The sequence below is a fragment of the Astatotilapia calliptera genome, chromosome 3, assembly GCF_900246225.1.
Source record: "Astatotilapia calliptera chromosome 3, fAstCal1.2, whole genome shotgun sequence".
Taxonomy (NCBI): Eukaryota; Metazoa; Chordata; class Actinopteri; order Cichliformes; family Cichlidae; genus Astatotilapia; species Astatotilapia calliptera.
In genome coordinates this window covers 44,166,063-44,193,399 of record NC_039304.1, presented here as the reverse complement: position 1 = coordinate 44,193,399, position 27,337 = coordinate 44,166,063, and the positions used below count along the sequence as shown (strand labels likewise).

The window sequence follows — 27,337 nt, the reverse complement described above, 5'->3', positions numbered from 1 at the left end:
CCTGCAGTTTAACTAATTGGTGTGTGTCATCTGGCTTCATGGACAGATAGAGCTGGGTGTCATCTGCATAGCAGTGAAAATGTATGCTATGTCTTCTAATGATACTGCCTAAGGGAAGCATGTATAATGTAAACAGAATTGGTCCTAGCACTGAACCCTGTGGAACTCCATAATTAACCTCAGTGTGTGAAGAGGACTCTCCATTTACATGCACGAATTGGAGTCTATTAGATAGATATGATACAAACCACTGCAGCGCAGTACTTGTAATACCTACAGCATGTTCTAATCGCTCTAATAAGATATTATAGTCAACAGTATCGAACGCTGCACTGAGGTCTAGCAGGACAAGCACAGAGATGAGTCCACTGTCAGAGGCCATAAGAAGATCATTTGTAACCTTCACTAAAGCTGTTTGTGTGCTGTGCTGAGCTCTGAAACCTGACTGAAACTCTTCAAATAAACCATTCCTCACCAGATGATCTGTTAGCTGTTTGACAACTACTCTTTCAAGGATTTTTGATATGAAAGGAAGGTTGGAGATTGACCTATAATTAGCTAAGATTGCTGGGTCTAGAGATGGCTTTTTGAGTAAAGGTTTAACTACAGCCAGCTTGAAGGCCTGTGGTACATAGCCGATTATTAGAGATAGGTTGATCATATTTAAGATCGAAGAATTAATTAATGGCAGGACTTCTTTGAGCAGTTTTGTAGGAATGGGGTCTAAAAGACACGTTGATGGTTTGGAGGAAGTAATTATTGAAGTTAACTCAGAAAGATCAATTGGAGAAAGAGTCAAACTTAACATCAATGGTACTAAGAGTAACTGTAGATAATATTACATCTGTGGGATGATTATTGGTAATTTTTTCTCTAATGAAAAAAATTTTATTTGTGAAGAAGTTCATGAAGTCATTACTAGTTAACGTTAAAGGGATGGTTGGCTCAAAAGAGCTCTGACTTTTTGTCAGCCTGGCTACAGTGCTGAAGAGAAACCTGGGGTTGTTCTTATTTTCTTCAATCAGTGATGAATAGTAAGATGTTCTGGCTCTGCGGACAGCTTTCTTATAAAGCAGCAAACTATTTCTCCAGGCTAAATGATGATCCTCTAGATTTGTGACACGCCATTTCCTCTCCAGATTATGAGTCATCTGCTTTAGGGTACGTGTTTGAGAATTATACCACGGAGTCAGGTACTTCTGATTTGAGGCCTTAGTTTTCACAGGAGCTACAGTATCCAGAGTCGTACGTAGTGAGGAGGTGAAATTATTAACAAGATAATCGACCTCTGTTGGGCTAGCGTTCAGATAGCTGCTCTGCTCTGTGTTGGTACAGGGCATTGGAGATGATAACAGTGGGTGGATTATATTCTTAAACTTAGTTACAGTGCTTTCAGAAAGACATCTACTTTGATAAAGTCTACTCTCCTCTGCTGTGTAATCAATTATTGTAAATGTAAATGTTATCAGGAAATGATCAGACAGGAGAGGGTTTTCAGGAAACACTGTTAAATGTTCAGGTTCGATGCCATATGTTAAAACAAGATCTAGAGTGTGATTAAAGTGGTGGGTGGGTTCTTTTACATTTTGAGAGAAACCAATTGAGTCTAATAACAGACTAAATGCCATGTTGAGGCTGTCATTTTTAGCATCTACATGGATGTTAAAATCACCCACAATAATTATTTTATCTGAGCTCAGAACTAAACCAGATATAAAGTCTGAGAAATCAGACAGAAACTCTGTGTAAGGCCCAGGTGGACGATAGATGATAACAAGTAAGACTGGTTTCTGAGTTTCACAGCTGGGGTGGACAATGTTAAGCATCAGGCTTTCGAATGAATTAAAAGTCTGTCTTGGTCTTTCATTAATTAATAGGCTGGTGTGAAAAATTGCTGCCACACCGCCCCCTCGGCCTGTGCTTCGAGATTTCTGGTAGTTAGAATGACTCGGGGGTGTTGATTCATTTAAACTAACATAATCATCCTGCTGCAACCAGGTTTCTGTAAGGCAGAGTAAATCAATTTGTTGATCAATTATTAAGTCATGTACTAACGCGCCCGGGACCACACCTCCGCCACAGTCATCTACTAACAGAGACTTGGAGGAGAGAGACCTAATATTTAATAATCCACATTTCACTGTTTTACTCTTTGGTTCAGATGTGGATACTGTATTGTTCTTTCTTTGTAATTGTTTATGTTTAAGTTGTTTGTTGCTGGTTTTTAGTTTGTTTTTTGTCTTTTTGGAAGCTGACACAGTCTCTATGGAGATGGGTTTTTGGGTGGGTAGCAGGAGGAGAGAAGCTGCAGAGAGGCGTGTAAGACTGCAACTCTGCTTCCTGGTCCCAACTCTGGGTAGTCATATTTTGGGGGTTTAATAAATTTGTCCATATTTCTAGAAATGAGAGCTGCTCCATCTAAAGTGGGACGGATGCCATCTCTCCTAACAAGACCAGGTTTCCTCCAGAAGGTTTGCCAATTATCTATGAAGCCCACATCGTTTCTGGGACAACACTCAGACAGCCAGCAATTTAAGGATAACGTGCGGCTAAACATGTCACTCCTGGTCTGATTGGGGAGGGGACCAGAGAAAACTACAGAGTCCGACATTGTTTTGGCAAAGTTGCACACCGATTCAATATTGATTGAATCAATATTGAAGGCACATGACATGCCTGCAGTGAGGAGTTGAAAATGCCAGAAAACACTGGGGCCAGCTCGTTTACACAGTGTCTGAGGGTGGCAGGAGACACACCGTCTGGGCCGGGAGCTTTTCGAGCATTCAGACTCCTAAACTGCTTCCTCACATCTGCTTCATGAATATGAAGAGTTTGGTGGGAGGAGGTGGTGTGAAATCCTCCTTTGTGTGGGGTGAGGAGGAGGGTGTTGCAGGTGAAGTGTTTGATGGTCGTGATGGGGGAGAGGTGGGGGAATGTCTCCAAAGTGTCTCTATTGTTGGGGCCGTTGGAGGCGTGAAAGCTGCCTGATGGCTCGTCAAAACGGCAGTAAAAGTCGTTAAGGGTGTTGGCAAATAGGTTAAGAACGATAGAATAAAACAAAACAGTAAAAAAATAAAACACATAATACATCAAAATTAAAACAGCATAGAATAAATAAAAAAAACACAGAAGAGGTCGGTCTTATCTCAAAAGGCATGTTGTTCCACAGTTTTGGAGCTGCTACAGAAAAAGCGTTTACGCTCAGTCCTGGGTACATTCAGGAACAGCTGATCAGCTGACTTGAGAAAGGCGGGTATATACGGCTGTAGCAGCTCAGAGAAATAAGATTGGACTAGGCCATGGAGGGCTTTAAAAGCAAATAAAATAATTTAAAAGGAATCCTAAAAAGAAATGGGCAGCAGGTGAAGTGAAGCTAAAATAGGGGAAATGTGCTCAAACTTTCAAGCTGCAGGATATTGGACGCTCTGTAGATGTTTGAAGCACTGACCCCTATATAAAGTGCATTACAGTAATCCAACCGAGTGCTAACAAAGGCATTGATTACTGTGTCAACGTGCCTTTGTGAAAGAATTGGCTTTATTTTAGCTCGCTGCCTGAGCTGAAAGAAGCTTTTACCACTGCTTTGATCTAATTGTCAAGTTTCAGATCACAGTCCACTTTGACCAGCAGGTTTGTGACAGTTGGCTTAACATACTGGGCCAAGGTATAGGGCTTTGGAGCGTGATGTCACGGGTGTGGGCGTGGAAAGGATTTTGGCCCGATCCGCCATTTTGGGGGTCTAGCGCAAGTGAAAAGGGAGCGAAGGCACACACAACAGCCATGGTTCGTAAATATGATAAGGAGATTCTGCAGGTCATTGATCAAAGTATAAAACTAAAATAAAATGTATTAGTGACACAGGATACAAACATGGAAGCAAGATGTGTAATTAGGATTATTTATAATAAATATGTATAAATTAGTGCAATTTCTTTAATCATAAAGAATAACTAAATCCTTCAGGACAATGTCACATCAATGCACTGAACTCACTATACTATAAAGACACATCTCCTGGATGCACTGGTACGCATCTTCAGTGATGTATCCTAGGGTCATCAGGTGTTTTGGGTCTCACAACATCATACACCCTCGCCCAGGCGACCCAGCCGGGGGTGATCAGGCCCCAACTTGCGTACCAGTAGCTACCCACGGATCAGCCCTCTTAATCCACAGCCACCTTGTGGCTTTCTCTGCCGCTTCACTCACAGCCTGGATGGCCCTCTTCTTGGCTGCCCCAGCCACGCCCAGCCGGCCTAGGACTTTGCAGAGTGATCGTCCTGCAAAGCCCCTACAACCCACTTCTATGGGCTCATAGAAAGTCTTCCAGCCCCTTTCCCTGCACTCTTGCACTAGTTCCTGGTATTTTCCTCGTTTCCTTTCATTAGCCTCCTCAATCCGCTCTTCCCAGGGCACTGTGAGTTCCAGCATGATCAGCTGTTTTGAGGCCTCAGAAATAATTATCAAGTCTGACCGGAGTGATGTTTTTGCAATGTTCTGAGGGAACTTTAGTTGTTTACCCAGGTCAGCCTGTAGCTGCCAATCAGAGGCTGTGTTGAGAAGGCCAGTTGTCAAATGTGGGCGCACCTGGGGTTTCTCTCCAGCCTTAATAAAAGAGATTGCCTTCCTCGGAGCATGATGATGCTTGCTGGTGCTGATTGCTGAGGCAATCTTTTCAGCAACTACTCTGAGCACCTGGTCGTGCCGCCAACGATACCGACCATCGGCCAGGGCCCTTGGGCAGCTGCTAAGGAGGTGTTCTAGGGTCCCTCTTCCAGAGCACAGGGGACAGGCAGGTGTCTCGGTCTTTCCCCACAGATGGAGGTTTGCTGGGCTTGGCAGAGTGTCGTATACTGCCTGCACTAGGAATCGGATCCGGTGGAAGTCTGCCTGCATGATGTTTGCCCAGGTGACCTTGCGCTGCAAGGTGCTCTCCCACCTTGTCCATGCTCCCTGCCGCTTAAGGCCTACAGCTCTGCTTACTCGCTCCTCCTCCACACCTGCTCGGACCTCTTCCTGGAGTAGCTGGTGTCTCTCCTTTCCCTGTGCCCTGCTGACCTGGGCCTTTGGGACGTACCCCAAGCCTGCTCCCCCTGTTGCTAAGACCCCCATTAGTGTTTTCTGCCTTAGGCGTGACTCCGCCACCTCAACTGCCTTCTCAGCCTTCCACTTTCTTCCTGTCCTTACCTCAATGCCTGCTGATGCCACCTTGCAGTCGTTAGAATCTCTGTACTGTAGGGCTTCTCGTGTGCGAGCCACCTTGAACTCTTCTGTGAGACCACTGAAGGGTAACTGCACGCTGTTGCTTGTCCCATACAAGGCAGCGCTGGTGAGACTGCGGGGAAGTCCCAGCCACTTACGAAGAAAGCCACTGATCTTTCTTTCAAGGGATTCCACAGTAGTTATTGGAACTGTATAGACAAGCAAGGGCCACAGGATTCGGGGCAGGATGGAATGCTGGTAGATCCAGGCTTTAAATCTTCCAGGCAAGCCGGACTTATCCACCTTAAGCCACGCTCCCAGCTCCTCATTTGCCTTCTGGATAGCAGTAGAGTCTTTCAGGCTGGAGTCAAAGAGTTTCCCCAAGCTCTTAACTGGTTGTTCCGTTATGGATGGAATAATGGTTCCTGAAATTGAGAACCGGAACTTGTCCGTCACCTTGCCCTTCTTCAGTACCATCGATCTTGACTTGGAAGGTTTAAAACTCATCCTTGCCCATGAGATGAGTCTCTCAAGACCTTGCAAGATCCACCTACACCCGGGAACTGATGATGTTGTAATGGTGAGGTCATCCATATAGGCTCTGATAGGGGGCTGACGAACACCTGACCTTGACCATAAAGAATAACTAAATCCTTCAGGACAATGTCACATCAATGCACTGAACTCACCATGTTATCCACCTAACAGCCTCCACATGTTCTCACTGTAATTTCCCCTCATGAATGAATTTATGCTGCACTAATCTGAATGTTTGCAGGGATATATATATATATATATATATATATATATATATATATATATATATATATATATATATATATATATATTGAATATTACTTAAACTCTCTTAAATTAACTTCCAATAAAAGAGGTTTATCATTGATTGAAATTCATTCAGAAATGTTTAACGAATGAGCTGTCACAACTTTCAAGTACAAAGTTGTTATGAAGTCTGTCACATCCCCCCACCTTTTTTTCTTTTTTCTTTTTTTATCCTTTATTTATTTATCCTTCTTATTTCATTGTACTGTATATTGTTACTCTTATTTGCCTTGTATGTCTACTGTACAAACTGAACTGGAATGTCTGACTCTTCGCTTTATGATTTCCATAACGTTTCGAAAAAAAACAAAAACCTCTTCGGCCGCTCCCTTCTGCCGTATTTTGCGGCAAAATTCTCCACACCCACTGCCGCGCTATGAATTGTGGGATATATGGGACCACGAAACGTACAACAGACCACGCATGATATTTGGGGAAATCAACGGTGCATTTGTAGTATGCATTTGAAGTACACTTCGAATTGGGACAGCCGTGGTCGCATGGCGGTGACGTAACCGCACTTAAAATGCGTACTTCAAGCGTGCAGCCCCTGAATTGGGACACAGCCCCTGAATTGGGACACAGCCTGTTGAAATAAGAAGAGAAAATGCTCTCAATTATGGAGACAGTCAAATAGTCTATTTATGTTTGATGTGTGCTTTGCATTTGTGTGGCTGTTAATAAAGTTAGCGTGCTCTAGGGGGCGTATGCGTTCATCAAAATGGCCGATGGCTGATGTGTATTTTTTCCTCCCTAGAATATCGTCGGCGAAGTTTGCCATGTGCGTTAGATTTCACTGCGCATTTTCATACCTCTGCCAACAGGTTATGGGCCCAGGAAGCTAAGAAGTTTTCCTAAAGCGTCCATCTGTTTTTTGCCACCGAGAGAAACGCCGCGACGTACTGTGCACTCGGTGAGGATTAGCATACCATGCTAGCGCCATGAGCCGACGAGCCGCTGAGTCAAATAGCCGTTGGGCTCGGCTAGTTTTTGATGGAGACGAAAAGAATTACGAACTATGGGAGACGAAATTTTTGGGCCACCTTCGTTTGCAGGGTTTAAGAGACATTATTTTGAGGCAGCCTACCGACGTGGAGGGAGAAGAAGACGGAGCAAAGAATGCAGAGGCCTACGCGGAGCTGATCCAGCGGACGATGGACGGAAGGCGCTGGGGATTCTAAGAAACTATTATGCAGGTAAAGGAAAACCTCGTATAATTAGCCTGTATACAGAACTCACTTCGCTCCAAAAGCCCAGCAGTGAGAGTGTGACTGAGTATGTGATACGAGCAGAGACAATAATCACAGCCCTGAGGAATGCTGGTGAAACATTGAGTGATGGGCTATTGGTATGGTTTTGAAGGGACTGCCAGAATCGTTCAAACCGTTTGCTATCCATGTCACACAAAGTGAAGTTGAAGTGACTTTTGCTGAATTTAAAACTAAACTGCGAAGCTTTGAAGACACAGAGAAAATGCGCGCCGCAGCGTCAGATGACAACATCATGAAAGCACGTGCAAGACCGAGCGACAATTCCACGTTTGAAAAATCGAATGACCGTGGGGCCGGCAACGCAGACATAGTGTGTTTCAGATGCGGACTAAAAGGACACAAAGCCAGGACGTGTCAGCGCAAGCAGTGGTGCAGCGAGTGTAAAAGCACCACCCATCGGGACTCAACATGCAGACGGAAACGGCGGCAAGACAACGCACGGAAAGTTTCTGAGGAGTCGGGTAGCAAAGACTACGCATTCCGGGTAAGCAGCGAGGATGCAGCGTTCCAGTCAGAGCATGGCATCAACAAAAAGGGTCTGATGGTGGACACAGGGGCAACTTCGCATATTGTCACAGATATAACGAAGTTCAGGAGATTTGACGACAGTTTCCAGCCCAAGTCACACTACGTAGAGTTGGCTGACGGCACCAAGTGCACTGGAGTTGCAGAGCAAAGAGGGGAGGCAGAGTTTTGCTTGATGGACAGCAGGGGGCAGTGCCACAAATGGGGCAACTATGATCTTCAAGCAAGGAAAAGACACCCTGCGACACAAAGACGGTACAAGGTTCCCAATACATGAGTACAACAGACTGTACTACCTACAAACAGTAAACACTGAAGGTAAAGACCAGTGTAAGGGTTGCTATGACATGCAAACATGGCATGAAATTCTCGGTCACTGTAATTATGATGACATTCAGAAATTACAGGGGGTTGTTGATGGTATGGCAATCAAAGGAAAAACAGACAAATCTGTCTTGCATTGTGAAGTGTGCACACAGGGAAAGTTTGTTCAAACTAGAAACAGGGACCCTGATGCACGAGCCAAAACCGCCTTAGAGCTGGTACACACAGACCTAGCTGGTCCAGTAGACCCAGAGTCCAGAGATGGATATAGATTTGCACTATCATTCACTGATGACTATTCCAGTGCAGTGTTTGTGTATTTTCTGAAAAACAAGAGTGACACAGCAAAAGCGACACAGAAGTTTTTGGCTGATACAGCCCCGTATGGGCAAGTTAAATGTATCAGGTCTGATAATGGAACAGAGTTTATGGGAAATGAGTATCAGGCACTCCTTAGCAAAAATGGAATCAGGCATGAGACCTCAGCACCATACTCACCACACCAAAATGGTACTGCAGAACGCAATTGGCGCACTCTTTTTGATATGGCCAGGTGTATGTTAATAGAGAAGCAGTTACCTAAAGAGTTGTGGACTTACGCAGTGCAAACAGCAGCTGTAGTGAGGAATAGATGTTTTAACAGACGCACAGAATAGACACCATATTTGATGCTGACAGGAAGAAGGCCAAACCTTTCCAGGATGCAGACATTTGGGTCAGTGTGTTATGCCTACAGGCAGAACAAGAGAAAACTAGACTCAAGGTGTGAGAAAGGAATTTTTGTTGGCTATGACAAGAACAGTCCAGCTTATATGGTCTACTACCCAGACAGTGGGAAAGTACAAAAGCATAGACTGGTGAAGTTTGAGACTAAAACAAGAGTAGAGAGACAAACACAGACTGACAAGGTGCCAGATGATGAGGGTGACTTTGAGACACCAAACAGGTTCACCAAGACCAGAGAACAGACTGATGTGAGTACAGAACACACAGATACTCAGGAACAGATCCCAGTAAGCATGTCTGAGATGAGCAGCCAGTCACAGGAGAATGAACTCGACTGCGAGGCTGCAAGGTATCCTTCCAGAGTGAGAAAGAGGCCTGGGTATTTAAGTGAATATGTTACTGATAAGGAGGATTGTGATCAAGTACTTACAAACATGGATTATTGTTACAGAGCAATGTGTAACATTCCCCAAACATTCAAGGAAGCAATAACTTCATCTAACTCAGAGAAATGGGTCAGTGCAATGGATGAAGAGATGCAATAACTAAGTGAAAATGACACATTTACCTTAACCACTTTGCCTGAGGGTAAGAAGACAGTGGGGGGTAGATGGGTGTACGCAGTCAAAAACAATGTTGATGGATCTGAGAAGTACAAGGCACGTTATGTTGCTAAAGGATACAGTCAGAGGATAGGTGTGGATTATGAAGAAACATTTTCCCCTACTGCTAACCTGACTAGTATCAGAGTGTTGATGCAAAAGGCAGCACAAGAAAACATGCTTTTACATCAGATGGATGTTAAAGCTGCCTATCTTCACGCACCAATAGATTGTGAGGTATTCATGGAACAACCTGAGGGTTATGAGGTAAAATCCGACACAAATGAAAAACTGGTATGCAAGTTGAAAAAGTCGCTATATGGGCTAAAACAATCAGGCCGAAATTGGAACAAGTTGTTGCATGAATATCTGAGTGAGAACGACTTTGTGCAGAACCCCGCTGACCATTGTGTTTACACAAAAATGACAGAAAACAAGAAGGTGATTCTGATAGTATGGGTGGATGACCTGATCATTGCTGCTAGTGATGAAAGTGAACTAACTGTTGTGAAGAAAATGCTTGTAGCAAAATTCAAAATGAAGGATTTGGGTAAACTGAGACATTTCATTGGTATAGATGTTGACCAGAGTGATAACTGTGTAAAAATGTCACAAAAACAATATGTGGAAAAAATACTTGAAAGATTCAACATGCAGGATTGTAAAGAAAGACAGACACCTTGTGAGCAAAAACTGAACTATGCTGATGATGCAGAAATGATGAGTGATGTCAAAAGGTACAGAGAGGCAGTTGGTAGTCTGATCTATTTAGCTACATGCACAAGACCAGACTTGAGTTTTATAGTCAGTAAACTTTCACAGTACTTTACTGAGCCAACTGAAGACCAATGGACTACAGTAAAACATGTACTGAGGTATCTGAAAGGGACAACCGAGAAAGAACTGTGTTACAGGAAATGTGACAACAAAGAACTGAGGTTGTGGGCATACAGCGATGCTGATTGGGCAGCTGATGTGACAGACAGACGGAGTACAACTGGTTATTGCATAAGCTTGTCTGTAGATGGTCCTTTAATCTCATGGAAAACCAAAAGACAACCTACTGTTGCATTATCTACCTGTGAAGCGGAGTACATGGCTTTAGCTACAACCCTACAAGAAGTTTTGTACCTAATGCAACTGTTACAAGGTATTGATGGACAAAAATATGCACCGCCAAAAGTTCATGAAGATAATCAGGGTGCAATTGCGTTGGCGAAGAATCCTGTGACGAGACAGAGATGTAAACATGTTGACATAAAGTACCACTTTGTGAGGTCAACTGTGAGTGCAGGAAAAATAACTCTGGATTATTGTTCAACAGAAGAGATGGTTGCAGATGTAATGACAAAGCCTGCAACAAAAGTTAAGTTGTTCAAGTTTGAGAAGTTTATGTTCGGGCATTAACATGGTATACGGACATGTATACAGTACTGAGGAAGAAACCTTTTGTTTGTTGTTTTTTGTTTGCTTAAGAGCATCATAATATGAGAGCAAGTGGGGGTGTTGAAATAAGAAGAGAAAATGCTCTCAATTATGGAGACAGTCAAATAGTCTATTTATGTTTGATGTGTGCTTTGCATTTGTGTGGCTGTTAATAAAGTTAGCGCGCTCTAGGGGGCGTATGCGTTCATCAAAATGGCCGATGGCTGATGTGTATTTTTTCCTCCCTAGAATATCGTCGGCGAAGTTTGCCATGTGCGTTAGATTTCACTGCGCATTTTCATACCTCTGCCAACACAGCCACTCACCCCCTCCTTCCTGGCTCACAGCTTTTTCTTCTTCTTGGTTGGCAACCAATGTTAAGGCGCATTACCACCCCCTGGCTCACAGCTCAGTGGACATTTAGATGAGAAAATATATATTTGACACATTTAAGAAAATAAATAAATAAATAAAAATAAACAAAATAAATGTTTATTAAGACATTTTGGTAGGAACTTGCTTTATTTTAAAAATGTTTTTGCTCATTCTTGCTCTATAAAAGAGTTTATTTCTTTTAGAATCACTCATCTTAGCAGTAGGATTTACATGAAAAGAGAAACAAATTAAATTTGAGTGAAAATATACATTTTGCAATCTCTGGTCAACTGACTCAGTGAATCAAATTACTCAAATTCGATTCGCTTTGGTGAGTGACTCATTCAATCTCGATTCAGTAAAAAGAATCTAATTTACCATCACTGGAAAGGAAAGGACTGGAAAGGCGCTACTTTTGAAATAACTCTCTCACGTGGTTACGTTGTGCAGCTGAGTCACGTGACCGCACAGCAACAAATCACAGCAGAGCCGGGAAAAGGGGGCGGAGCAAAGTGTCTGTGCAGGAGAGGAGTCGAGCAGAGAGAGCTGCTTTTTCATGAAACGGGAGTAAAGTAGTGAACTTACTGGAACATATACCACTACCAAAGTTTGGATCGATATCTGCATCGATCTGCACACCCTTGTCTCCTGGATTGTAGCTGAGATCAGCGTGAACCACGTGGGTCTCTGCTCACTGATCTGTTTCCTGTTTCTCTCGGTTTGTGGGCTCATCTAAAGGTAAGCACCGAGCTAACTTTAATGTGGGTTCCGTTTATGTTGAGTTTAGCTCTGTTGAGGATAATAGATTGCTTGGTATACACTGGAGTTAGACAGACTGTAGAGTTTGTGATTGCTTGCAACATTATGAAATGGTGGTTGCTAGGGGGTAAGAATATATATAGAAAATTAGCCTTGGTATATGAACAAAAGGATGGGCTGCAGGGCAGGAGAACAGTCTACCCCCACCCCTAGGACAGGAAGCCACAGGTACAAGCCTGGGGGAGGGCAACCCCAGGGTGAATAATAAAGATTAACAGACCACGTGACTTTCGCGTAGAGCTGGGCGATATAAGATTTTTTCATATCATGACATGTTTTTTTCATTTCAGGCGATAACGATATCCATTACGATATAAGCCAAATAACTATATTTGTAAGATTTAAATGTGCCATTGCTCACAAGTAAAATGTGAAATAATCAGCAGCTTGTTTTTATTTATATATTTATTTCCCATAAGTTCATCCATTAAGCGGACGCGAATGGATGGATGAAGTTCAACAGGGTAGATGTACTTAAGGAACATGAGACTTTTTCAGATAAATAAAGGCAAATATTGCAAACTACACAAAAGGCAGCCGCTAAAGCGTTTAAGTTTCAAAATAGAACAAACGAAACAGACTACTAAATTGTCAATTCCACTTAGAAACAAAATATTAATTCTAAAAATAAATCTTAGTTTGTTTTACAGAAGAACAGACAAAACTGACTAACTTTTGTCAATATCAAATAAACTGAGAACTAAAAGGAAATTCTCAATCTCTCCTTGTTGTATAGCTGAGCTTTTCAAAAAGTTTTAACAGTTACTTTAGTCTGACAAAAGCCGAATGACGAATTAGCGCTTCCAGTCAGAGACTGAGGTTACGTCCACACGTACACGGGTATTTTTGAAAACGGAGATTTTCCGTTTTCGTTTTAAAAAATAATCCCGTCCACACATAAAGGTAGAAATGAAGGAAAACGCTGCTATGAACTTGCCAAAGCAGCAGGTGGAGCTAGATTCCTAATCGTGCAGAAATGTTGGCCAATCAGAAGTCTAGAAGCCTCGGTGGGAAAAAGTAAACAAAGCTGGGGCATAGAAGCAGAACCGAGTCGTATGTGTGGAGGGACAGTAACTGTGTGTATATATAAGCATTTAAACACTGCAGCGAGTAGAATTAACAGTAACAGTATTGTAGAAATTCATTTCACCGAAACAATAACGTGGCACAGTGTGACGCATGCACCAGTTTATTGTATTTCCAGACTTGCTTCCGGCACAATTTACAGTGCACGCTACTCTGTTTTTTGTCAGACTTGAAATAGCCGAAATACCTTCACACTACGGAACTTCTATGGCTCTTCCGTTCGACAATCTCTCCGGCATTGGAACCATCATCTGTTTTCTCTTCGGTAACCTTCGGTCACGCTCGGTTGATTTTTCTAGTTGGCACACTCATTTCCTCCATTACCCGGGCGTTACGGTCGCTGGCTGCTTCCCAAACAAATACAAATGTACGGCTTGGCACTTGTGCTGTATGTAACAAGTCACGCGACGTGACGCTGCGGCTGTGATTGGTTCGGCTCTGCGCTACTCAATTTGGATTGGCTGACCTCTTTTTTTTTTTTTTTTTTTTTTTTTTTTAAAGAGGACAAGAGCGGCGAGGTCTATCACGATAGTTTAATTTCTCTATCGAGTAAAAGTTATATCGCGATAGATATCGTTATCGTTCTATCGCCCAGCTCTTCTTTTGCGCATTGCATGCCGGGAACTCATGGCAAAACATTCCAAGTACCGCATCAAATGCAAGCATTTGTAGCACCGCAAAACGTTCATTCTCCGGTTCCAATAAATTCTTTCTTTTTCTTTGCCCCCCAAAAAAGGTATGTACAAAACAAAGGAGAACAATGTGACCTGAAGTTAATAAACTTCATGAGTGCATACACTCATGAAGTTTAGTAACTTCAGGCCACTGCAACAAGCCCAGGTACGGTTTACCGACGGATGGTTACAGGACCTTGAAATGCACCGGACTGAGGCAATTTTCCCTTAGGATGACCAGGCATCGCGTGCTGGTGATTTAGCAAAACTCACCTGAGGAATCCTGCTTGACAACGCCACATTCTTATAGAACATTTCAAAATTAGCTGCAACACACCTTGTGAGCTGGATTTGAAGTGGGTTTAATAAACACTTTACAATTTGAATGGAAACATGCCAGCCAACACAAGGATCATCTCGGAAATTCGGCCACCACCCTTATATCTTATATACACCATCACAGACACTCTCAAACAAAGAACATTCCACAGCACATCATGCATACCTAAAGGTTCAGTCCAGCTCATCCATGACCTTCTCCCACACTAAGAAACGTTATGACCACCCGTCACCTCCCTTAGAGCAGGATGTCTGGAGCTCTTCCAGTCTACGATGGGTCCACTGTGAGGGTGCAATAACATGGGGCCCACTGGTGATAACATTCTACATGCATGCATACAACTGGTGAACACTAAAGTGAGGAAATAATATTACTATTACTAATGTGATATGATTTATAGGAAAGGAAATGTGCCACTGCAACATGCATAACAGCGCTGGTAAATACACACAGAAATTAACAACTACAAGATTAAGTCTGCATGGCCCACAAGCTCATGCGACCCTAGGATGTTGCTGTCATCTTCCTGCTCCTGGAAAAACATACATACATCTACCCTTTCCTTGTCTGCTTGGAGTAGGTGCAATCTGCGTATCAGTGTCAAGTCAGTGAACCATTTGTCCCCATTATCAGTCCAGTAAGTCCCCATTGCGATGTGGAGAAGCTCACTTTACGATCATTTTCCAGCAACACTATTGTATAGCACTTTTAGTTCCAATCATGCAGGCCTGCTTAACGGACAGCAGACTCTCAAACAAAACTCTCAGTGCACTCCTCAAACATGAAAAGGGAAAAAAAAGAAAATACTACAAAATATAAAAATATGAAAGTCTTAGTTTTAGGACTTGCCAAAGCATACTCATCTCCTTAAACTGATAAATCAAACCAAAACGTCTTGACAGGTTCCACTTGGTAAAAGAAAAATGTAGCCGCCAAATAAATCCCCAAAACATTCATCCACCAGTCACACACATTTCACACAACCCTAATGTCCTATTAGATAATAAGTTTATTCCCATGTAACCAGGTGTATGTCATGGTAAAGCATCCCTCACACATTTGAATTTGAATGTATTTATTTAAAAGGGACAGTGCAGTTTGACATAGTCCAAGTACAAAACATGAAACTGATGTAACGGACATAAGTTTATAGCTATTGCAAATTTTCAACAATTGTCCCTTGTTGGGCTTACAATCAAAATAAATACATTTTACCATAAAACATACATTTTCATAAAGCCAAAATACATCGTAAATACAACTACAATTAATAGACAATAAATAAAAATAAAATCATTAATAAAATGACTACATCTCTGATTTTCCTTTAACCAAACTTTAACCTTCAATAGAAAGGATCTGATGTCTGTAATCAATTTGATTTTGGTTGGAAGTGGGTTCCACAGATTGCAAGCCTCTATGGAAAATGCGTTCAATTTAAGAAAACACTGTTTCATCTTGTTCTCTCTATAAACTTCACAAGATGCTTGGTTGAACTTTCCCTCCTCTGAGGTAAACTTTTATTAAACTCTTAATAAACAGTCATGAGTCTCTGCTTCTCACCTTCCGGTGTTACACTCTCAAGACTCCGGGCGGAACACACAGCAATTCCGCTTGCTACATCCCTTTTCTTTTACAAAGACAATGAACTATTCATAAGTTGAGAACTCAGTTTGCAACTGGAACAAAACTTAGACATGACATTTGTTTGTTGGACACCATTTTCTTCAAAAATGAAAATTCTGCCTTCCACTTACTTTTTTTTAGTGTTACTTTTATTCATTTTTTCCATTTTTTTTTCTCTTTTCCTTATTATTTTTTTCTTTCCTTCCAAACAAGTAAACAGATCACAAAGCCATAACTCAAAATATTATCGCAGATGTTTTGCTCTGTTCTCTAACCAGTAAACAAATCACAACATATAACTCAAAATGTCCTCACAGATGGGTTTTTTTTTCTTTTGTCTTTCCTCTGACCAGTAAACAAATCACAACATATAACTCACACACTGCATACATAGTCCTTCAGATATCCAGGTTGTTGTACTACCCGTCCTGACCTGGTAGTGCTGTTTTGTGTGTTCTCTTTGCTCTGTGTCGGCACAGTAATGTTCTGTCCCTCAGGCTGGAGATGTGCTGACATGTCTTTTTTGACCTCCACAGCTCGCCTCAGATGGCGACGATTTCTTCTGAGGACTCTGCCGTTGTCCAACTCCACATCATAGGATCTGTTTCCCAGAGTGTTACACACTCTAGCTTTGGTCCATAAGTTGTGTGGTTCAAAAGGTTGGACTCGCACCAAGTCTCCTGGGTTTAATGTGTCCATGTCCTTCGCTGTCTTGTTGTAGTACTTTGTTTGTCTCTCTCTGTTTTTCATCAGTGCTAACTTGTTGTCAGTCACTTTGGGTTGCAACAATCTGTCTCCTATTGGGAGGAGTGTCCTCGTCCTCCTGCTTAACAGTCTCTGTGCAGGGCTGGTAGTTAAACCTTGTGTTGGGGTGTTTCTGTGGTCCAATAAGGCCAAATATGGATCCTGTCCAGCCAATTTTGCCTTTTTCATGAGTCGTTTGGCAGTTTTAACGGCAGACTCAGCTTTGCCGTTGCTCTGCGGATAGCCAGGTGATGAGGTATGGTGTCGAAATTCCCATTTCCAGCTGAAGTTGGCAAACTCTGTTGAGCTGTACTGGGGCCCGTTGTCAGAAAAAACAATATTTGGGATTCCCTGACGTGCGAAATGAGCCTTTAGTTTCCTAATCACAGTACTCGACTTGGTATCAGGTAGATAATCTATCTCCCAAAAGTTGGAGTAATAATCAACAGTTATTAGGTAGTCCCTACCCTCAAAGTTGAATAAATCTGTCCCAACTTTGGTCCATGGTCTAGTGGTCGGCTCGTGTGGTTTTAGTGTCTCTTTCTGTTGTTTTACATCCACAGACCGACATATGTCACGTGTAGCGATGTACTTTTTGATGTGGTCGTTCATACCGTGCCAGTAGACACAGTCTCTAGCTCTCCTGAGGCACCCTTCTGTGCCGATGTGTGTTGAGTGAATTCCCTGTGTTATATCTGCCTGCAGTGCTTCTGGAATCACCATTCTCTCTCCCTTGAAGACCAATCCATCCTTTGAGCTCAGTTCATCCTGCAAAGATTGGAACTGGGTTATTTCAACAGGTACATCTTTCTTACGGGCCGGCCACCCCTTTTGTATTGTTTTTATCAGTGTTTGTAGTGTGTGGTCGGTTCTTGTCCCTGCCCGTATTCTGTCCATGCTTTCTGTTGAAACAGGTACATAGTCCACCATGTTGACACATTCTGTCTCCAACTCCGTCTGGCTTTTGATGCTATCCTGCAGGTAGGCCCTACTCAGCGTATCAGGAAGTAGCATGTCGCGGCCTGGAACATATGTTATGGTTATATCATATTTTTGCAGCCTTAATAACATCCTTTGCAGTCTCTTAGGTGCATGTAACAGTGGCTTTTTAATAATGTTCTCGAGTGGCTTGTGGTCTGATTGCACTCTCACAAGACGACCATATGTATATTGGTGGAATTTCTCCATCCCAAACACAATAGCTAAGCATTCCTTTTCAATTTGTGCATAACCTCGTTCAGTGAGCGTCAATGCACAACTTGCAAATGCCACTGGTTTTCCATGTTGAGTCAGAGCTGCTCCCAGTCCTGTCTCGCCGGCATCACACTGCAGCGTCAGCTCTTCTTCAGGGCTGTAATATTTCAAAACTGGGACTTGTGTTAGTCTTTCTTTCAGTCTTTTAAATGCATCTTCCTGCACGTCTGTCCACTCCCATAGGCTGTCTCTGTGCGTCAGTTGTCTGAGAGGCTCACAGTTGTCTGACAGATGCTTGTAAAACTTTGATAAATAGTTGACCATTCCAACTAGTCTCTGCACCCCTTTTATATCAGTTGGTGCTGGCATCTCTGTGATGGCCCGTACCTTCTCTGGGTCAGCTCTCAGCCCTTCTGCTGTGAGTAGATGTCCGATGTATGGTACTTCCTGTCTTCTAAGCTTGAGTTTTTCCACATTTAATTTGATGTTTCTCTCTCTGCAGCGTTCCAGGAAAAGTCTCAGGTTTCTGTCATGATCCATTTCTGCCAACTCAGTCGTCTCTCCTTTTCCAGTGATCAGGATGTCATCAGCAATGATGTATGTGCCTGGCAGGTTCTCTAACGCTTGCATCAGTTTGCGCTGAAAGACCTCTGGTGCTGGGCTGATCCGCATCGGCATTCTCAGCCAACGAAAGCGACCAAATGGTGTTGCGAATGTCGTGAGATGGCTTGACTCTTCTGTAAGCTTCACATGCCAAAAGCCATGTTTCACATCACAAACTGTGAAAAATTTCGCTTTTGACACATCTGGCAAGATGTCATCTATTGTTGGTAACGGGAAGTGACTACGCTTCAAAGCTTTGTTGAGTGGTCTTGGGTCAATACATATCCTGGGTTTGCCATTTGGCTTCTGCACTGTCACCATCCCACTGATCCAATCAGTCCTACAATCCACCGGTGCTATTATTTGTCTGTCTGCAAGGCTCATCAGTTCCTCTTTCAGTGGTTTCATCATCGACACTGGGACTGTGCGTTTTGGCAGTTTGACGGGCTGCGCTGTTGTGTCGATTTCCAGCTCATATTCACCTTGCAAACATCCATCTCCTGTAAACACATCCTGAAACTCAGGCTTTATCTCTTCCAACAACCATGCGTTTTTCTCTGATGGAGCTGTTGTCACTGAGCTGTCCAAAGCACAGATGTTATCATATTTAACTTGTATTAGCTTCATCGCTTCACTAGCTGTTCTCCCAAGTAGAGGTGTTTTACAATCCTCCTCTACCACTTGGAACTCGACTCTGTACTATTTGTTTTTTCTTGGGTTTGTCAGCTTGACCTTACACTTTCCTAATGGACACAGCCTTGACTTATTGTACATCACAAGAACCTTGTCTGTGTGCTCCATTTTGATGTTCGGGTTCAACAAGTTGATGGGAATAACGTTGCAGGTTGCACTGCAGTCAACTTGAAACTTGACCAGGCTGTTGCCAATCATCATGCCTGCAAACAGCTGCTCTCGTTTTTTCATGTCTGATTCTCTGATCTGGTTCACTTCTACTGCAGTCTGTGTCATAGCTGTGACAGTCATTATGTCCTCACAGGAATCAGAGTCCTGCTCCGTCACTGTGTGGACCTTTTTTCCATTTTCACTCTGTCTGCTTTTACTCCTGCATGCAAAATGATTTTCTTTGCCACATTTTTTGCATTTTTTTCCATATGCTGGGCATTTTGATTTGAGTCTTTCATGTGCTCTTCCACAAAATCTGCATGATATCTCTTTATCCAGTCTTTCTCTCTCTTTTTGTTTTACTGCATGCAGTTCCTCTACAGCCTGTCCCGCTATTGTTTTGTTGTATTCTCTTGAAATCTCCATTGCTCTACAAATATCTAGACATCTGTCTAATGTGAGGTTCTCTTCTCTGAGCAACCTTTCCCTCCAACTGGAGCTGTTCGTGCCACAGACGATCCTGTCTCTGATCAGTGAGTCTTTTAATTGTCCAAAGTTGCAGGTGCTCGCCAGCATTCTCAGGTCCGTAACATATTTATCAATATTTTCTCCTGGAGCCTGATTGCATGCAAAAAATCTGTATCTCTCGACAGTCTCATTAACTTTGGGATTACAGTGTTCATCGATTTTTCTCATCAGCTCACTTACTGTTACCCTTGCCTCAGCTGCCACCATGTTTCATCTTGTTCTCTCTAAACTTCACAAGATGCTCGGTTGAACTTTCCCTCCTCCAAGGTAAACTTTTATTAAACTCTTAATAAACAGTCATGAGTCTCTGCTTCTCACCTTCGGGTGTTACACTCTCAAGACTCCGGGCGGAACACACAGGTAAATGCAATTCCCCTTGCTACAAACACAAATGATTAAAACTCCTAAAACTAAGTAGATTATGTTTCTCTAAAATGTGACAATGATGCCAGGGCTGCACCATTTTGCATAAAATGAGAATCACAATTTTTTTGCTTAGAATTGAGATCACGATTCTCTCACGATTTTCTTTTCCAATATAAATATTTATTGCACTTACTCCGTAATTTCTTTGTGCCTGGGGGAGTTTGACGGGTATGGGGAAGTGCTGTATAAGGTTCCCGTTATTGATGTTTGGGTGGTTGACGGGGACTGATTTTCTCCTGTCACTTTCTTGGCCTTTACAGCTTCGTCATATTGCACTTTATGGTGACGTTTAAGGTGGTTATACAAATTCGTAGTGTTAGCTTGCGGTGCTGCTACTATGGCAAAACACAGCTTGCAAATGATATCTTTTTGACTCTCATCTTCTTTGAAACCAAAAACCTTCCACATGGAGGAACGAGAACCTTTTCTTGGAATTAATGTTACAGTGGGGTTGTCATTCTCACCACCATCAGAGCTTTTCCTCTGCACTCATTGTGGTTTCTCCCCTCCGGCAGTTTCTCTCACGTGCTCTTCGTTGTTTTTTCCCCTTCCAGCTGGCTTCTGTATCACGTGGTATAAGGCTCTGCCCTTGTCATTTGTTGAGCATGAAGAGTGAGCGCTTGTTTTCATGCAGATTATGTCCCGGAGCAAAACGCGGTACAATCGTCATCTTTTTTTTTCTTTTCTTACATCATTGTCATTTGGAAATGAGATTGCACATAAGTATGAATTGAGATCGCGATTTTCTAACATTTAATTGTGCAGCCCTAAATGATGCCATCGGACAGATTTGACATAGGAGACAGACCTTCAAAATAAAACAGGAAACATGAGACACAGACATGACAATACAAACTTGATAACATAAGACACTCGGCATGAAACACAAAGGGTGAGGAAACTTAAATACAGGGGAAGAAAATAAAAGAGAAATCTAATAACCAAATGAACTTCGCTGACCTAAAGAACTTAAACATAGAACTCAAAACACTGGTTCAAAAGACCCAGGAACGTGACAAATGCATAAATAACTGAGCTGCTGAAGCAGGTATATAGTGCTGAATTAACTCAAAACAATTCAGATTAGCCTTGACCGTCTTAGCAATCTTCTTTACATACTTGTCCAATTTAAGACGTAAATCAAAAATTATTCCTAAAAACTTCTCATCTTACTAAGTGAGCTGAACAAGATGATAAAATCAGAAACACAGGCTTAAAATACCATCTGGTATTCATTGCATTGCATGTGTGTGTATGTGTTAGTAGGATTAAAACATTCTGTGCTTATTAGGGCTGCCACGATTACGTCGACTATCAAAAGCGTCGACGACTGATTTAATAGTCGACGCATCGTTTGAAGCTTTGTAAGATCACAAAAGACGCAGGAATAAGTAGTAGGATTTAAGAGTGTAATAATGGACTGAAACAGAAGATGGCAGCACTGCATGCACAAGGATGCTAGCTGCCGTTAAACCCCGAAGAAGAAGTAGCTCTGTCCCAGAATTCATAGCGCAGCCCAGCTCAGTTTTCAACAATGGTGGCAGCTAGTTGTAATATTACTCTTATTATTCTTTCTGTGTCACAAAATAAACGTTTAACATATTTTCAGAATGTAACTGAATGTATCTGCTCAGTTTACCAAGACACCACATATTTTCAAAAGCGCTCCGACATTTTCGGAGACGTCTGTTGCCCACTAGCTCGATAGCTAGCCGGGGTTCAAGGCTCACTAGAGCCCATGAGAGCACCGGACTCCCGGCAAATCGTTGTCAAACCCACCGCTGTCTTTCACTACTCAGGTTAAACATATATAAGTCACTTAGATAACTTACAAATGTTATTGTTTGGCTTTTTTTTAGTATTTTATTTGTTCCTGAGTAAATCGGTTTGGCTGAGATTAAAGTTATAGTTTTTACACAGCTGAATAAACGTCAAGCAGACAGCTGATTATCAGAAGCATGAGATGCTCGAGAATATACTCCGGTGTCCCGTTATATTTTAGATAGCAAGGAGTTTATTAAACTTCACCGAAACAATCTGCAAATTTCATTAAAATGTAATAAACTATCATCTTGTCTTTATTTTTACTTAGCACATACTTTAAACACTTAAAGCTGTAAGCTAATGATAGTTATATAAGAGCAGATGCATGCTGGTGCAATAAGCTGTATGTTTTACGTCCAATGGATGCATGATCTGATTAGTCGACTAATCGCAAAAAATATTGGTGACTAGTCGACTATCAAAATAATCATTTGTGGCAGCCCTAGTGCTTATGTATGTCATTTTAATTACTGTCGCCTTTTTCTGAAACAAATCTGTTTACTACACCTTCTTGTTTCAGAAACACCTAAAGAGGAAAGTCTCTATTGTAGTCAAGCACAGCTAAATTCTGCTTGTGAGTTAACCTAGCAAACCACACCGTGTGTTGTTAACACCTTAAACATGTACCTCCTCATGCCACTTCCTCTATGATTTTTGACACCCCTATATGGAGGACAACAAGAGCCACGCACATCAAAATAAAGAATTCTGTGCTTAAATAATGAATTGTAGAATAAATTCTCCATTTGTAAAATAATTCCACATTAACATAGTGAGTTTCGAAATGTTTTTTAAAGTCCTCATTACCATCCTAGGGGAGCTAGGATGGTAATGAGGTGCTTGAAATGTTGTAGGTGGCTGAGTTTATACTGCTACCATTGAGACTGATCGGGACTCCATCTTTGTGGATCTATGGAAGTCCATATAGACAGGGTGTAGCATCCCCTGGGTAAAGGTGGTGATGTGCAGGGGGGGTCAGTGGTTTTTCCCTTTCAAGTTCTTGTAGGCAACTGATGACTTTCTTTTTGTAGTTGCTTCTGGGGTTTCACCTTGAAGCTTCATAGGTATTGTTGTCACTGAGGAGTTTAGTCATGTTTATTTGCTCTGCTTCTTTTTGTCAGGGATAAAATACACATATATATACTTTTTGTGTCCCAGCTGAGTAACAGGAGGAGAAGAGTCTGGTGGTGCAGCAGAGGAACAATTTCAGCCATTTGGACTCAGCTCAGCCACTACAGAGGAAACAATGTCTTCAACACAAAAGGTAAGAAAAACATCACAGTTACACTGTTATTGAAACTGCGTGCACAGCTGGTTGGTTTTTAAAAACCTGTTAACAGCAGCTTTATCTTTTCCATCCTGGGCTCCTCCATATATACAGAATCTACATTCACAACCAAAAACCACAGAAGTTGCAAGAAAATACAAAGATCTTATTTTCTCTACACACATTGAAACCACAATATCATCAGTCGAACTCAGAATTTTTTTTGAAGTAAAAGAGTTTCTTTGATGATCAATATTTCTTCAATAATGTCATTTTCATTACAACTCTCTTTGTAGCACATCATTGTAATGTGATAGTATTACCAGAAGGTGGTGGTAACACACCAACAATGTGTTTTTTTGACATGTCTGATTCCACCAATGGAGGGAGTTTCAGTTTGTTCCACGACTGCATTTCACACACTGCCTGTGTTTGTATCTCTGTCACTGCAGGACCAACATGGAGCGAGAAGTCAGCGCTCTCAGGAGGCCGACAAACCTCACAGAAGAAAGGGAGAGAAAACCTACAGCTGTGATGAGTGCGGGAAGGATTTTACCCGGGCTGGAGACTTAAAAAGACACCAAGTCATCCACAGTGGAGTTAAACCTTACAGCTGTGACTTGTGTGGAAAGTCTTTTACCCACGCTGGAAACTTAAAAAAACACCAACTCATCCACAGTGGATTTAAACCTTACAGCTGCGACTTGTGTGGAAAGTCTTTTACCCAGACTGGACACTTAAAAAGACACCAAGTCATCCACAGTGGAGTTAAACCTTACAGCTGTGACTTGTGTGGAAAGTCTTTTACCCACGCTGGAAACTTAAAAAAACACCAACTCATCCACAGTGGATTTAAACCTTACAGCTGCGACTTGTGTGGAAAGTCTTTTACCCAGACTGGACACTTAAAAAAACACCAACTCATCCACAGTGAAGTTAAACCTCACAGCTGTGACTTGTGTGGAAAGTCTTTTACCCAGGCTGGACACTTAAAAAAACACCAACTCATCCACACTGGAGTTAAACCTTACAACTGTGACTTGTGTGGAAAGTCTTTTACCCAGGCTGGACACTTAAAAACACACCAACTCATCCACAGTGGAGTTAAAGCGTACAACTGTGACTTGTGTGGGAAGGATTTTACCTGGGCTCTAACCCTAAAAAAACACCAACTCATCCACAGTGGAGTTAAACCATACAGCTGTGACTTGTGTGGAAAGTCTTTTACCCAGGCTGGAAACTTAAAAGCACACCAACTCATCCACACTGGAGTTAAACCTTACAGCTGTGACTTGTGTGGGAAGGATTTTACCTGGGCTCTAAGCCTAAAAAAACACCAAGTCATCCACAGTGGAGTTAAACCTTACATCTGTGACTTGTGTGGAAAGTCTTTTACCCAGGCTGGAAACTTAAAAACACACAAACTCATCCACAGTGGAGTTAAAGCGTACAACTGTGACCTGTGTGGAAAGTCTTTTACCCATGCTGGAAGCTTAAAAACACACCAACTCATCCACAGTGGATTTAAACCTTACAACTGTGACTTGTGTGGAAAGTCTTTTACCCAGGCTGGAAACTTAAAAACACACAAACTCATCCACAGTGGAGTTAAAGCGTACAACTGTGACCTGTGTGGAAAGTCTTTTACCCATGCTGGACACTTAAAAAACCACCAAATCATCCACAGTGAAGTTAAAGCCTACAGCTGTGACTTGTGTGGAAAGTCTTTTAAATTTCCACATCAGCTGAATAAACACCAACAGATCCACACAAGGAAGTAACTCTACAAGTGCAGTTACTGTGAGGTATGTATTTAGTTTTATCTTGTAATTGTAACCTGATTGCTTGGAACAAGTCTGATCAGTAAACTTATGGAGTTATACTGAATGAACTGTTTTGAAAAATGAAGACTCATTATCTCTCAGTAAGCTGAGTGTTATAATGTAAACAGTAAAATGTAATTGGACGTTGGCAGAGATGCTCTTTGTTTCAGGCGACGTTCAGGATAAAAACGTTGAAGGAATTCCCTGACTTACAATGTCTTTGTTTAGAAGTGGAGCGACGCACATGGATCCATTTCTCAACCCTGTCGTCACTGTGGTGGTGGGAAAGAGTTTCTCTGTGATCTTTGTGGAAAAACTTCCAATCATCAACGGGACCTAAAACCACATCAACGTAGCCACACTGGAGACAAAATGAACTACTGCAAAGAATGTGGGAGAGGCTTCCACACACCAAATACATTAAAATACATGAACTCTTCCACAGTGGGGTCAAAAAGCACATCTGTGACCAGTGTGGGTCATCCTTCACCACTGGAAATAAGCTCAATGAAAAAGCATAAGGGAATCCACACAGGAGAGACACCATACAAGTGCAGACACTGTGACAAAAGCTGGTCACAATCAGGTCATCGTAACAAACATGAACGTACACACATGGAGGTGAACTTCAGCTGTGACCAGTGTGACAAGAGCTTCAGGAATCTCAGTTCATACTCCGAACACAAACGATCCCACGCTGTAAATAAACTGTTTCACTGTTACCAATGTGCAAAAACCTTCACTTCATTATCTGCTCTGTGCAAACATCAGCCTGATTATGCAGGACTGAAATCACTGGATCACAATGAATCTGAAGAGAGAGAAAGATCCTCTTCTGGTTTCAGGCTCAGACTTAAAAACCTTGAGATCAGGCTCCACAGAGTTCAGATGGAATCTCCTGTAAAGAGTGTCAGCTGATGTCACACTTGGATCTGATGAGGTAGCTCTGATTTCTGGAGCTGCAGTGAATAATCCTGAATGTTACATTTAGGAAGCTGCATGTATAGATATGCATATCAATTTTATTTTTTTTTCCTTTGAGGGATTTTAATTCTCTAAAATGTTATCGCTGTTACATTTTATTCTTTGTTTATTAGGACACAGTAGTGTTTAGTAGTTGTATTCATTTTATGTGTTACCTAAGTTAAATTTCAATCCTTCCTTCATATTTAATCTTTTGCTGTGGTAAAATCTTCTCTTAAGTAATTTTCTCCCAAAACTACAAATGTTTTCACAGCAGTTGCTCTTAAAACCTCCAAAATGAACTAAATCTGTCCACCAGCTTTGAAACAACACCTGCTGTGACTTTATGTCCAGAAAAAAGAAACTCAAGCTAAACTGGTTTTGGGCTGTATTTCCATATAATACCAGTTTGTACCTGAAGATGAAGCAGTGAGTCAGTGTAACCTTTATTTAATTAGGCAAAGACCACATTCATATTCACAGTGGCAGCAAAGAAATGTTGAAAGTTATAAACAGCAGCACACATCAGGACCAATTTAAAGATCACAGGTGACTACTTTTACTTAATTCAAATTCCTTCAAATTTTGGCTTCTCCTTTCACTTTAGTGTATTTACTGTATCCTTGAAGTCCACATGTTGTTTTTTAATGACTTCATTTTGATCCACATGTTCTGCAGCTGTTTCCCTGTTGATTTGATGTTTGTATTATGAAATCCTGATAATATTAAAGTGTTAGTTATATTTGATGAACTCTGTGTAAAGTTTGTGTTATTAAACAGTTTGGTGTGAAAATGAAGAAATTGTCTCAGAACAAGTAGTTTGAGCCATGATTTCAGATTCAAACTAATTTAACTGTTTTCAGTGGTACATGTGGAGGTTTATCAGAGGAGGCGACTTGGCTGTTCTCCACTCACACAGAACAGGGTTCCTGCAGCTAATTAAACACTCTGAAATGATCTTCAAGGACCAAAATATTTGATTTTTCTCAAAAACGTGCTGTGGGCATGACGCTTTTAGAGCGTGTGTTTAAGATGCATTGTGATTAACATCTCACACATTCCAATAAAGCAGATGTTCCTGCATTGCAACAGCGCTTTGCAGATGTGTTCTCCCCCTTGCCCATGTGCACGACTCTCATGGAGCACCACTTTGAAACACAGCTGATTGGCAGATTCCCTTGTCTGCAGAGTCCAAAGATAAAAACGGCCTCCTCCACTCTGTGTGGTTCGTAGCAATTCGTCACACTTCCGTTTGGCTTGTTTGAAGCCCCGGCCAGTTTTCAG

General features: G+C 41.9%; 2 protein-coding genes across 2 annotated transcripts; one reads left to right on the top strand and one right to left on the bottom strand.

The window, feature by feature from the left end:
- Nucleotides 1–4,005: 4,005 nt before the first annotated feature.
- Nucleotides 4,006–6,988, bottom strand: LOC113014951 (uncharacterized). The gene is made up of 2 exons (XM_026156834.1): nt 6,975–6,988; nt 4,006–5,830 (listed from the first exon to the last, which is right to left on the bottom strand). The coding sequence occupies exons 1-2, from the start codon at nt 6,986–6,988 to the stop codon at nt 4,120–4,122; spliced, it is 1,725 nt and encodes a 574-aa protein (XP_026012619.1). The 3' UTR covers nt 4,006–4,119.
- A 16,643-nt stretch (nt 6,989–23,631) lies between these two features.
- On the top strand, nt 23,632–25,498 carry LOC113014944 (zinc finger protein 595-like). The gene is made up of 3 exons (XM_026156822.1): nt 23,632–23,662; nt 23,757–25,072; nt 25,319–25,498. Exons 1-2 carry the CDS (start codon nt 23,632–23,634, stop codon nt 25,046–25,048), a joined length of 1,323 nt encoding a protein of 440 aa, XP_026012607.1. The 3' UTR covers nt 25,049–25,072; nt 25,319–25,498.
- The last annotated feature ends 1,839 nt before the right edge of the window (nt 25,499–27,337 follow it).